The sequence below is a fragment of the Natator depressus genome, chromosome 9 (genome assembly GCF_965152275.1).
Source record: "Natator depressus isolate rNatDep1 chromosome 9, rNatDep2.hap1, whole genome shotgun sequence".
NCBI lineage: Eukaryota > Metazoa > Chordata > Testudines > Cheloniidae > Natator > Natator depressus.
Window position 1 is genome coordinate 90,666,531 of NC_134242.1, and position 13,708 is coordinate 90,680,238.

A 13,708-nucleotide genomic window follows, 5' to 3' on the forward strand; every position below is an offset into this window, starting at 1 on the left:
TTCTTCAGTAACGATACCATGAAAAAAGAAAAGGAGTACTTGTGGCACTGCTACTCTGATCCATGAAAGATTGCTAACTCAACTGCATCAAGATTAGACAGCCAAAATTATTACATTTAAACTAGTAATATAACACTCATAGGCCTAGTGAACTAGTGACTCTGCTTTGCACGGACACATAGGGGGAACTAATATTTGATTTCCAGTTCTTGACTCTCATTTTTGTTTGATTTCCAGTTCTTGACTCTCATACCTGACCTACATGGGCTAGGTATGCTATAATGATAATATAGCTATATAATATGCTATAATGGTAATATTTGTTACTTAATACGAACAGTCTGTTAGTTTATGAGGTAAAACTGAGTAGCCCCAAGCATTCTTTTCAAGCTTCAATAGGAAGGAGCAATGTCACAGTATCTTCAGGGCAAGGTGTTAGAATAGGATTAAAAAAGGGGGACGGAGAAACAATCTCAATCTCAGTGCTCTGAAAATGCGGGAAGGGACTGTGAAATAACCTATAGCAGTTTGATAGACCTAGTTTGACACTCAAAGACAAAGTCTGCATGAGGGAATTGTGTTTCCAGGAACAGTTTTTGGAATGATGAAATAAAAACAAAATTATCCATAATACATTAATTCTAGCTCCTGTAATTATATGCAACAGTATTACACTATTAAATAGATGCTTTTATGAATGTTTGTAAGTTATGTCATAGTACAATCCTTTAGACAAGAAATATTGGTTAATGAGCAAAAGGACTGGACATAAAGCCAGCACATTTTCTACTCAGAAATAGTGGGACTTCCAGCTTGGGAGGGAGGAGAGGGTTAACAAAAAAAAAAAAAAAAAGAAGAAAAGAAAAGAAAAAAGTAAATTTGTTACTTTCTACTACCTGGTCAGAGCAGCAAACTTACGTATACAGGGGTGGTTTGTTTGTTTTTGTTGTTGTGGGGTTTTGGGGAGAAATGGGGGGGAAGGGGCAGTATTTTTTTTTTTTTTTTTTTTTTTTGGAGAATTCACTCTTAATTCAAGGATAATTTTAAAATATTGCTATTTGCTGGATAACACCATCTTTTGGATATGGCTAGAGCTTACCTGCTTAGACATTTGCCACACACAATCAATGAACTGGAGAAAGATAGGTGATCTATCAGCATCAGCATGGTTTTTATCACCATGGCCTATTCTCTGAAATGAAACAAAGCAAGGTGGACATTACTCACAACTGGTTTTGATATATATATCTGACATCTATTTTGGTGTGAGACATACTTCATAAATGCCAAGAGAGGCATGAAAAACACATTTGATCTACAATACTACAATGAGGGGGTAATACTCTATTGTCCACCCTCCTGACTTTAGCAATATCATTTTACATATTAACATTATTTTAGACCACTTAAAGATTTGAAAGGTTCTGAAGTGCAAATAACTTCTGTTGGAATCAATGAGGTTTCTTGCTTACGGGTTGCAAGATTTAGCATTGAAATCAACCCTCCAAAGTATGGGCGTCTTCAGCACCCTGAATCCTGTACATAAAGGACTACGCAAAACATGACTGAGGTGGCAAGAACTTGCACTAGTTCTTTATCTTCATTTAAGTTTGAAGCTATGCAACATCTTTTCTCCCTAATACTTACCCAGCTCAATCATTTACGATAATTCATGCTACTGTTGCCATTCCAAATCCTGAGTTTCTTTTGAACATGCTGTAAATGTATGGAATCAATTTCTACCAACATTTTCTCAGAGATGGAAATCAAGTTTATGCTCCTTTGTCTTTCCCCTTCATGTTCTCTCAGAGAGTAAGTAGCAGCTGTTGTATAGTGCAGGAGTCAGCAACCTTTCAGAAGTGGTGTGCCAAGTCTTCATTTATTCACTTTAATTTAAGGTTCCGCATGCCAGTAATATATTTTAACGTTTTTTAGAAGGTCTCTCTCTATAAGTCTATATATTATATAACTAAACTATTATTGTATGTAAAGTAAACAAGGTTTTCAAAATGTTTAAGAAGCTTCATTTAAAATTAAATTAAAATGCTCATCTTATGCCACCAGCCCGCTCAGCCTGCTGCCAGCCTGGGGTTCCGTTCACCTAGGCCGGCAGCAGGCTGAGCTGGGCCTGCGGTCGGGACCCCGGCTGGCAAAGGGCCGGCAGCCAGAAGCCCAGACTGGCAGTGGGCTGAGCGGGGCCAGCAGCCGGGACCCCAGACTGGCAGTGGGCTCAGCGGCTCAGCCTGCTGCCACTCAGCCCGCTGCCACTCAGCCCGCTGCCGGTCTGGGGTTCCATCCGCCAGCTCCTGCCAGCCAGGGTCCCGGCTGCCGGCCCCGCTCAGCCCGCTGCCGATCTGGGATCCCAGCCCTGCCCACAGAGTGGGTTCCTGCCGTCTCCCTGGTTCTAGCCCATTCTCTTCCTCTCTCTCTGCTCTGAGCTGAGGGTGGGAGTGACTGAGCACAGGGCTGGGGGTGAAGCAGCAGGCTAGGGGTTGGGGCGTAGGGTCTGGCCAGGAGCTAGAATGAGGGAGAGGACTCAGGGTTGGGGCAGGAGGTTTGAGTGTGGAGTGCTTACCTGGGCAGCTCCCATTTGATGCAAGGGGTGCAGGTGGGAGTGTGTGTGGGGGGGTATAGGAGCTCCCGTTTGGTGCGAGGGGTGGAGGTGGGAATGTGGGCGGTGCAAGAGTCAGGGCATGGGGAGGCTGGGTATGTGGAGGGGGGGGTGCAGGAGTCAGGGCATTGGGTGTGGGGAGGCTGCGTATGTGTGGGGGTGCTGGAGTCAGGGATGGGGTCATCGGGGGTGCAGGGGTCAGGGCCAGGGTGTGTGGTAGGGTGTAGGTGTCAGGGCAGAAGGCTGGGGGTGTGGGCTAGGGTCGTGGGGGTGCTTCCAGCCCCCTGCCCAGAGCAGCTCATGGCAGGCGGCTGGAGGGGATACGCCCTGATTCCACCCCCCGTCCCCACGGCCCCATCCCCACCTCTCCTCCTCCTCCCCGGAGCAGCAAGCGCGCTGCGGCTCCGCTTCTCCCCCTCCCTCACAAGGGCCATCACCTGAAAGGAGGAGGGGCAGGAACCCAGCCCGCTGAGCGGGGCCGGTGGCTGGGACCCAGCATGCCGCAGCATGCCATTAAAAATTGGCACATGTGCCATAGGTTGCCGACCCCTGTATAGTGTGTCATATTCAAGAATCTTCCTTTTCTAAAATCTAGCAGTATATTTTTTTCTAATTTTCTAAAGATCTAAGCTGAAGCAATGTTTGTCCGCTGTCAGATGATCCCTCAAAAAAGACAATTCACTTGTGCTATTGTTTTACTATAACTGATGAACTAAACATCTACAGCATATCGTTAGCCTTGCTGATAAGAGAGTCTAAAGAATGTAACTTCACGCACAGGGTAACTTTGGTAATAGAGTTTGTGCTGCCAGCAGGATGTGAAAACAGCTAGCAGAAGCCACCAGCAGTATCCCCAGTTAGAAGATGGGTTTACCTAAGAGTTAACTTGGACCACTACATCCAAAGTCTGCCTTTGTGGGGAAAGTTAGGTCCACTTTGTAGGGACTGATGAAGGTGTGATGTGAAGTGAAGAGTAGGTAGTGGCCCTGCAGATATCAGAGGAAATGGCCTCCTCTCTCTCTACTTAAGTAGCAGAAAGAAAGACTCTGGCAGAGCATCTTTTCACTGTGAGAGAAGGGGGTTTACCCTGCTGTCAATACAGGATTTCAGCCAGGAACTAATGGTGGCCTTAGAGGTTGGTAATCCTTGCACTGGACCATGAAAAGAGTCTGTCTTTTTGAATATCAGTCCTGTGCAAATAAAGCTTGATAGCGCCTCCCTTTATATCCTGAGAGCAGTATGTCTGTTTGAAAGGAGAGAAAGAGTTTAGGTAAAAGTTGGAGAAAACCATGTGGAGGTAGATGATCGCTCTGGAAAAGTACTCCTGAAGCAAATGAAAAACTATCAATTTGTCTGAAAAGAAATGGAAGGTATTGGTAGCAAAGATTAACAACAAAGGAGCTTAGTTCAGGGGTTCTCAAACTGGGGGTCGGGACCCTTCAGGGGGTCGCAAGGTTATTACATGGGGGGGTCACAAGCTGTCAGCTGCCACCCCAAACCCCGCTTTGCCTCCAGCATTTATAGCGGTGTTAAATATACAAAAAAGTGTTTTTAATTTATAAGGGGAGTCGCAGTCAGAGGCTGGCTATGTGAAAGGGGTCACCAGTACAAAAGTTTGAGAACCATTGGCTTAGTTCTTCAAAACTACAAGATGGGCAAAGGGCAACTAAAAGCCAAATTCTGATTAAATCACAAGGTGCAACACATAGGGGCTTAAAGAGACAATGACACAAACTTGACAAGTCTTACTGAGAGATATTGGATCTGAAGAGGAGTCATGTGGGAAAAGCCCTTGAGAAGCTTGTAAGTACAGAGGTGAGACCTTAGGGATTCCCTCTCACCTCAAAAAGACTGTAGAAGGAGAGAGCTGGACTTGGTGTTATGGCACAACAGTGCTTGAGTCCTATGTTGAAACCTGTTATGACAAATTCTAGGACATGCTGGAAGAAGGTGGAACTCTCTCTCAGCACATTACCTAGAAAAGGTTGTCCAGGTTCTTCCATCTGTTTGTCTCGTTATGAGCAGTCAGAGAAAAGCCAAGAAAAACTGCTGGAGTGAGAAAGCTGAATTTATGCTCCACGTTTCCAGTATTCTTTGCTCCGTCCTGGAGGCATATGGAAAGCTTTCACTATTCTTTGCCTCCTTACTGGTGCCCGCTAAATGGTACCATAACATTAACTGTTCTGCATTTCCAGCAGGATGCAAAAAAGGGAGATAAAATAAATGAATTTTGAAAAAATGAAATAAATGCTATGGAATAGCTTCAAGTCTAGGTAAGACTGATCATTCTGCTCAGATTTATTTTTCTTCATCACTTTAGACAGACAGTAAAGATCAGATCAAAACCTGACATGCTGATCAACTGAAAAGTTGAACACATTTATTAGAACTTTCATAGCACCAAAGTTTTAATACAAGCATCTAAAAATCTTCCTTGTTTTAGAATTTACAATATACATAAAAAACTTTAAAACAGTTCCTTTCAATTATTTTCTCTAATTCTTACCGATGCAAATTTGTGTCCAAAGCTTATCCACTCCTTTTGTACCAGAACTTCAAAACCCACAATTGTTCTGTAGTAGCTGTCTAACATCAACATGGCTAGAGAAGTTAATTGTGCTGTTCGGTCCCAACCATCACTACAGTGCACCAATACTGAGCTCTTCCCTGAAGACACCTTGTCTGCCACTTGAATAGCTCCTGTCAAGACAAGCTGACAACGAGGTACAGATACCAGACAATTCAGAAGGTTAGTGTTATCATTCCAGCAAAAATTATTGATTTCTTACAATTTTAATTAAAAGACTTGGGGAAGAACACCTGTGTGTGTGTTAAATTGATCAGATTTTTCTGGGAGTTCAGCAAGCAATTTGCCATTTCTACTGTAAAAAAAAAAAAATGAAGACCCAAACTATACAAGATAGGGTTTACTAAGAAAAAGAGAACCAAACTCATCTCACAGCAACTTCTCAAAAATGGGAACGAAGATAGTGTCTTTACCATACTGAACAACATAAAAGCTTTTTAAAAATAGGATTACCACAAGAAGTACCTGTGTTAAAAATTACACATTTCATTTAGTTCCTTTTGAGTTAAAGATTTGAGACAGATGCTATTGCTAAAAATAAAGCTGGTTTTATCCTTTTCTCATGTTTATTTTTGCAACCATTCACTTAAAATTGAAATTCTAAGTAAACAGTAGTTACTACAGCAGGGCATACATTATAAAAATGCAGAAATGTTAGGGGTACAAGCCCAAAAACCAACTGACAAAATATACTGCTAAAAACATTTTTATGACGATTAATGCATACCTTAAAAATATTTTATTTCAAAGCGGAGCGCACACAACTCATTTGCAAAGAAAATGAAGTTCAAAAATTCATGTAATAAACATTGCTAGACTAAAATTTGTACGTTCTGTAAATTGTAGTTTATTTAAACATGCAGTAAAATAGTTTAATTTTCTCTGTGTTCATGTGCCATTGGAACTCAAGAATCCTTGTTTTACAGCACTCATTTATTAATATAATCTTAATCTTACATTGTCTTGTACTTACTCAATTATTAACTACCTTCATCTTCTCCCACACAAAGCAAAGTATGTCAAATATGACTGGAAAAAGGCTAATGTAGTGCCCGTCTTTAAAAAAGGGAAGGAGGATGATCCTGGGAACTACAGGCCAGTCAGCCTCACCTCAGTCCCTGGAAAAATCATGGAGCAGGTCCTCAAGGAATCAATTCTGAAGCACTTAGAGGAGAGGAAAGTGATCAGGAACTGTCAGCATGGATTCACCAAGGGAAGGTCATGCCTGACTAATCTAACTGCCTTCTATGATGAGATAACTGGCTCTGTGGATGAAGGGAAAGCAGTGGACGTGTTGTTCCTTGACTTTAGCAAAGCTTTTGACACGGTCTCCCACAGTATTCTTGCCAGCAAGTTAAAGAAGTATGGGCTGGATGAATGGACTATAAGGTGGATAGAAAGCTGGCTAGATTGTCGGGCTCAACGGGTAGTGAAAAAAGGCTCCATGTCTAGTTGGCAGCCGGTATCAAGTGGAGTGCCCCACGGGTTGGTCCTGGGGCCGGTTTTGTTCAATATCTTCATAAATGATCTGGAGGATGGTGTGGATTGCACCCTCAGCAAGTTTGCGGATGACACTAAACTGGGAGGAGTGGTAGATACACTGGAGGGTAGGAATAGGATACAGAGGAACCTAGACAGATTGGAGGATTGGGCCAAAAGAAATCTGATGAGGTTCAACAAGGACAAGTGCAGAGTCCTGCACTTAGGATGGAAGAATCCAATGCACCGCTACAGACTAGGGACCAAATGGCTCAGCAGCAGTTCTGCAGAAAAGGACCTAGGGGTTACAGTGGACGAGAAGTTGGATATGAGTCAACAGTGTGCCCTTGTTGCCAAGAAGGCCAATGGCATTTTGGGATGTATAAGTAGGGGCATTGCCAGCCGATCGAGGGACGTGATTGTTCCCCTCTATTCGACACTGGTGAGGCCTCATCTGGAGTACTGTGTCCAGTTTTGGGCCCCACACTACAAGAAGGATGTGGAAAAATTGGAAAGAGTCCAGCGGAGGGCAACAAAAATGATTAGGGGACTGGAACACATGACTTATGAGGAGAGGCTGAGGGAACTGGGGATGTTTAGTCTTCAGAAGAGAAGAATGAGGGGAGATTTGATAGCTGCTTTCAATTACCTGAAAGGGGGTTCCAAAGAGGATGGCTCTAGACTGTTCCCAGTGGTAGCAGATGACAGAACAAGGAGTAATGGTCTCAAATTGCAGTGGGGGAGATTTAGGTTGGGTATTAGGAAAAACTTTTTCACTAGGAGGGTGGTGAAACACTGGAATGCGTTACCTAGGGAGGTGGTGGAATCTCCTTCCCAGAAGTTTTTAAGGTCAGGCTTGACAAAGCCCTGGCTGGGATGATTTAGTCGGGGATCGGTCCTGCTTTGAGCAGGGGGTTGGACTAGATGACCTCCTGAGGTCCCTTCCAACCCTGATATTCTATGATTCTATGATTCAATATTTAAAATGATAAATGTCTCTTACTGTTGGCTAAATAGGGATATTAGCATGATATATTCTTAAGACTAGTACAATCTAGACAGAGCTATTGGATATTAACACATTTATACATGAATAATTTTACAGCCTGACTAATCAAAAGGTAACCCACTTTGTGTAGAGTAGATAAATGCTGCCTCTTTTTAAAAGAATTCTTTTGGAAAACAGCATCTGTAATAAAGACAGCAAGTCTGATATTTGCAGAAGTCCTACCTTACCGGCCAACCCTTTATATAGTTTCCAACAAGCAAAACAGCAAGACATTTTCAAGGTCACCCAATTCCAGAACAGCAGTAACTACGATTCTTCAGTAATCACACAAATTACAAAGCAAACTAATGTAGTTTTTATTTTACAAAAAGAAAAAAAGTCAAGTGAAAAAGTCTTATGTAGAACAAGTGAAAATACGATCCCTATAGAATAATATTTTGCGCTCAAAACTCACCTTGATATGTTCTAACCAGTGAGTTGATTCCAAACTAGATAGCCAGTGCGATTCTTCTACATTAGGATAAACAATGTCCTTCAACTTTTTTAAAGATTCCCTCATGACATGAATATTATGAATATCTAGGAAGAAGAGTTCTGCATTGGGATATGCATCATCGCCTTCATATCCTCCCCCAGTGGCCTAAAAACCAAAAACAGATTTGAAATCTACTTTTAGTTGTCATTTAAACTCTGCTGAAATATTTTAAGATTGAGAGGATTAAACCTTCTTTAGGACACCCTGCCACATTACCAAGTCAATTATTTATGAGGAAGTCCACCTATATAGCCCAACTATATTAGGCAAGCCCTATTTTTATATTATATTATATTTTTAAAAAGCTTTTTCACCTCAATACAAATTACATAATAAAGAAAATAGTAGAAAATGCAAATCCAAGATAGCTCGCTTTGTGCATGGGTATGGCCCAATAAATGTTTTTTGGTAAATGGTCTAACAAAGTTCAAATCTGTCCATCAATCTAGTTCTCTTTCTGGAACCCTCATGAGTTGCTGCTGCTGTTGCTGCCGCCTTGTCTTAGATAAACATATCAGGCCATGAAGTTAGAGAAATGATTTTGGCAACTCTTACAGGGTCCTTTGTAAGGGCTTGATCCAGGTGTCAAATCTGAAGAGCATCACTTTCCTTATTACATTCAGAAGCGTAATCTTCCTACAATCTTCCTTAGTGTACCAAAGTCTGCGTGCTCCTTCGAGCAAGGCTCCAAAAAGGAGAGTTATTTACTAAAGTAAATAGGAATTACTGGCCATACAAGCTTCCTCACGCATTTCACCCTCCTACCATCATCAAATGCTTCCACTTCTTCCATCGCCTTTATGCATCTTTCAAAACAAGACAATCATTTCAGCTTTGATTTGGTTTTCCAGTTCCTGAACAGACCTGAACACTGATGATATTCAGGTTCTTTATTTTCATGAGTGCCAAAATTAAGAAGTGAAACAAAACAGTTATAATAATGTTGGCTAAAAGAGCTAAATTTTGTGAAGGTAAGTCCCATAATCCATGGACTGGATTAAACTAGCCAGACAAGCAAAAATGGAACAAGCACTACATCAGATAGGATCCAGGCTGCTTTGAGGACAAATGGTTATACCCCTGGACTCTATATATACACACAAGTAATGGTGGTAAATAGCCTTCCCTTGACCAGACACCAACTACCTTAAAAACAGGTAATTTTTATTAAGACATCCTGCTGTCTAACCATGTTGGTTTGTTTGTTTTAATTCCTGAATATTATTTTTACTAGCTAAACAAATTTATGATTTAAGTATGGAGGAAACTGATTTAAAATAAGTGGAGCTCAGATGGACTAGAAGATAAAAATTAAAATATAAGGTACATTCCACAAAGCAGCAATATCTCAATCTTCTGATTGTTCTTAGCACACTGGATCATCAATGGCAGAAATGAAATGAGGATTTATTTATTCACTACATTTCTATATTAACTAGACAGGAGTTTAATCAAGAGGAAATGACAGTTTTTTCCTGTCTCCATATTACAAACTTTAATTAATGAAAGCACAGGTTTACCCACATTAGCACCAAGAGTCTCAAAGCTTGCTATATTTCAGTGTCCTGTTTATTTGTTCCTAGAATGAATAAAGTTTAAATAATAAAATTCTCTATAGCAGGGGAGGCCAAACTTACTGGCCCTCTGAGCCGCATATGACAATCTTCAAAAGTTTGAGAGCTGGGGCACACCTGTCGGGAGCCAGGGCTTGGGGCTTCAACTGAAGCTCCAAGAGTCCCCTCCCCACTGGACAGAAACTCCTACCCCACCACCATACTGCAAGGCAGAGGTCCTGGGCTCCCAGTCTGGTAGGCGGAGAGGGGGGCGGGGCTCATGAGTCACAGTAAAAGAGCCACATGTCGCTCACAAGCTACAGTTTGGCCACCCCTGCTCTATAGCTTGACCAATAATTTTCACAGACAGAATTCACAGAGTGATCACCATCAGCTTTACTTTAAGTGAGTTTTCTAAGAGCAAATTTTCTGTTTCTTGCATAACACATTTTAAGATTCTTACTAAAAAGTCACTGCTATGGCTGCTCTCTCAGAAGTTCCATGGCAAAGCAGTTGCAGAGGCCGATTCCTGCTTGGTGTGAGGAAAGAGAAAAATACACTCCCCCTACAAGTCATGCTAAGAGACTAGGCTTTTCAAGAGGTCTGAAATCACATTTCCCACCAGTAAAAATTCAACCCAACCCTCTAAACTATAGTGAAGAACGAGTACATGTATAGTCCACTGCCACAGGATGGGGCTCTCTCAATGTGTCAGAGCTGTCATCCTGCCCCTAAAATGAGAGGTGTTTATATAATTTAGTCCCTTTTATTAGGCTTTATCCATCCTGGAGTAAGGAACGATTGTTACTTTAGCTCTAGGGCTTCAATAATTCCTACTGGCTGTGTGGTCTTTGGGTGTGGATGAAAAATGACATTCAAAGCCCAGGGAGTAAGCCCAAAATCTTGTTTACAAAAGAGTTATCCAAGGCAAATCCAGAACTCTCCATTTTGCAGCTTCTTCTTCATTCTGACCTAACTCTACAGGCCAACCCTTTGCAGTGTATAGGTCAATATCCCTCAAACCCAGCAAATGCACCCTTCCACTGCTTCTACAGCTTAGCAGATTGAAAATACTTTTACTCAAGGGGGAATTCTGCACCACTGCGTGCACAAAATTCATGTCCCCGTAGATTTTTTTTTCACAGCAGAAAATACATTCTGACGGAGAGGCGCTACAGTTACACCTTTCGTCATCAGGGGCTGCTGTGGTTCCAGAACAAAGGGCAGCCAGCTCACTAGCCATAACAGTCAGCAGCAGATAGGGAGGAAAGGCTGCGTTCCTCACAGTGCCCTGCCCACGGCGCCAGGTGAGGAGGCACAGGATATGGGGGGTTGGGAGGAGACAGACAGAGGGTGGCACATGGAGATGCTGGGGGGTTACACAGACTGGGATTCATAGAATCAAAGGACTGGAAGGGAGCTTGAGAGATCTAGTCCAATTCCCTGCACTCAAGGCAGGACTAAGTATTATCTTAGACCATCCCTGACAGGTGTTTGTCTAACCTGCTCTTAAAAATCTCCAATGATGGAGATTCCACAACGTCCTTAGGCAATTTATTCTAGTGCTTAACCACCCTGACAGGAAATTTTTCCTAATGTCCAACCTAAACTGCCCGTGTTGCAATTTATGCCCATTGCTTCTTGTTTTATCCTCAGAGGTTAAAGAGAACATTTTTTCTCCCTCCTCCTTGTAACAACCTTTTATGCACTCAAAAACTATTGTGTGTCGTCCCCCCCCCCATCTTCTCTTCTCCAGACTAAACAAACCAAATTTTTTTAATCTTCCCTCATATGTTTTCTAGACCATTAATCATTTTTGTTGCTCTTCTCTGGACTTTCTCCAATTTATCCACACCGTTCCTGAAATGTGGCGCCCAGAACCAGACACAATACTCCAGTTAAGGCCTAATCAGCATGGAGTAGAGCAGAAGAATTACTTCTTTTATCTTGCTTATAACACTCCTGCTAATACATCCCAGAATCATGTTTGGGGTTTTTTTGTTTTTTTTTTTGGTGCAAGTGTTACACTGTTGACTCATATTTAGCTTGTGATCCACTATGAGACCCAGGTCCCTTTATGCAGTACTCCTTCGTAGGCAGTCTTTTCCCCGTTTGTATGTGTGCAACTGATTGTTCTTTCCTAAGTGGAGTATGTCATCCTATTTACCCCTCAGACCATTTCTATAGTTTGTACAGATCATTTTGAATTTTAATCCTATCCTCCAAAGCACTTGCAACCTCTCCCAGCTTGGTATCATCCACAAACTTTATGTGTACTCTCTCTGCCATTATCCAACTAATTGATGAAGATATTGAACAGAACCGGACCCAGGACTGATCCCTGCAAGATCCCACTTGATATATCCTTCCAGCTTGACTGTGAACCACAGAAAACTACTCTCTGGGAACCGTTTTCCAATCAGTTATGCATCCACCTTATAGTAGCTCCATTTAGGTTGTATTATATTCAGAAGGGCTTGGGGGAGGGGGGCAGGGGGAAAAGGAGGAGAAGAGAGACTGGGGCGGGGGTTGAATGGGAGTGGGGGTGCAAGGCCACATGGGGTGGAGGGGGTGAGCAGGGATACATGGAGATGGAGTGGTTGAGTGGGGGTGCAGGGACACATGGGGACAGGGGCAAATGTGCCTGACTGAATGGGAAAGGCTATGGGTCAGCCAGAGTCTCCATGGGTGAGGCCCCCCAACAACCTAAAAATCTCTCCCCAATCCCCCTGAAACTCCCCAAAAACTGTTCCATACTTCTCCCACCCACATCCCACAACACTGCAGGTTCACTCCCAGGCTCCTTCCCAGCAATTACTTCCCTCTCCCTCAGCTCCTCCATTACTCTGATTCCCCCAAGCCTTTGCACTGCTTCTGAGGCATGCTGGAAATATGCTTCTGTATTGTAGTTTAAATTATTACTCAAAGCTATGTATTAATATGCCTAGTAAGTAATCTATTTGTCAAAAAACACTTCCTGAATGATTTTTGTTGTCTGTATTGTTACAGACATATTTGTTGATAGAGATTTTGAAATAAATTACCAAAATAATTGAAACTGGCAAGATTATATTGTGTTATTTTGACAAATAAAATAAGCAGAACTTTAAAATATTGTGCACAGAATTTATTTTTTCATGCAGAATTCCTCCAGGAGCAATAAGTAGGATTGATAACTCCTACCTAGCAAAAAAATGTTTTAAAAGAACCATCAGATGACAAAATATTTAGAACATTTTTCTAAAAAGCTGAAAAGCTGTACAGGAAAATTACAATAAAAGAAATGTGTGTGTATAAGATTTGGCCATAATCCATCTTTGAATTAAGTCCAAAAAAATTTAAATCATTTTTGTAAGAAATGGCATTCCTTCCACAAGGAAAACCACAAGAGGATTACATGCTGTAACAAAGAGATAATGTTTTGGTCACCCACTAAAATTAAGTGTGCAGTGTAAAATGTTATTTGGGAACTAAAATGCAGCCGGTTGAACCAAAGCCTTAAAACACAACCAATCAGATTAAAATCTAGCTGAACTGTCTGTGATAAAGTACATTCCATACACTTCAGAGAAAAAAATTAAAGCCATATTTCTTTTTTAATAAGATATTCCATATTCCCAGCAAGTGGCCTGCAAAAAAGTTATTTTGTTTGTTATTTATGTTTTTGAGTTACAGCAGTGCAAAAACATCTTGCAGAGTTCATTTTTTATCCCACCTTTAGAATTCTGAAGCAGCCCAACAAATATATTATACCTATTTGCTACAGGCTTCCAAGTTCCTCCACTTCTGAGAGGACTGTAATGTAGTGTGGTACTACTCGTATTTTGATTGCATTTTATTTTAAACTACCAACAGTAAAAAAAAAAAGAAAAAGAAAAAAGCAACTGTAAAAACCTTACAGTTAGAAACAGCAAACTTATGACACAATTGCTTT

At 41.6% G+C, this 13,708-nt stretch overlaps 1 protein-coding gene across 1 annotated transcript in view; it reads right to left on the reverse strand.

Moving 5' to 3' along the window:
* MTM1 (myotubularin 1) overlaps positions 1 to 13,708 on the reverse strand; it is a 70,908-nt gene that overhangs the window by 7,462 nt on the left and 49,738 nt on the right. The window contains exons 10-12 of the mRNA XM_074962617.1: positions 8,141 to 8,326; positions 5,118 to 5,324; positions 1,100 to 1,192 (exon numbers count right to left, since the gene is read on the reverse strand). Coding sequence (XP_074818718.1) covers positions 1,100 to 1,192; positions 5,118 to 5,324; positions 8,141 to 8,326 — 486 coding nt within the window. The remainder of the gene's footprint in view (positions 1 to 1,099; positions 1,193 to 5,117; positions 5,325 to 8,140; positions 8,327 to 13,708) is intronic.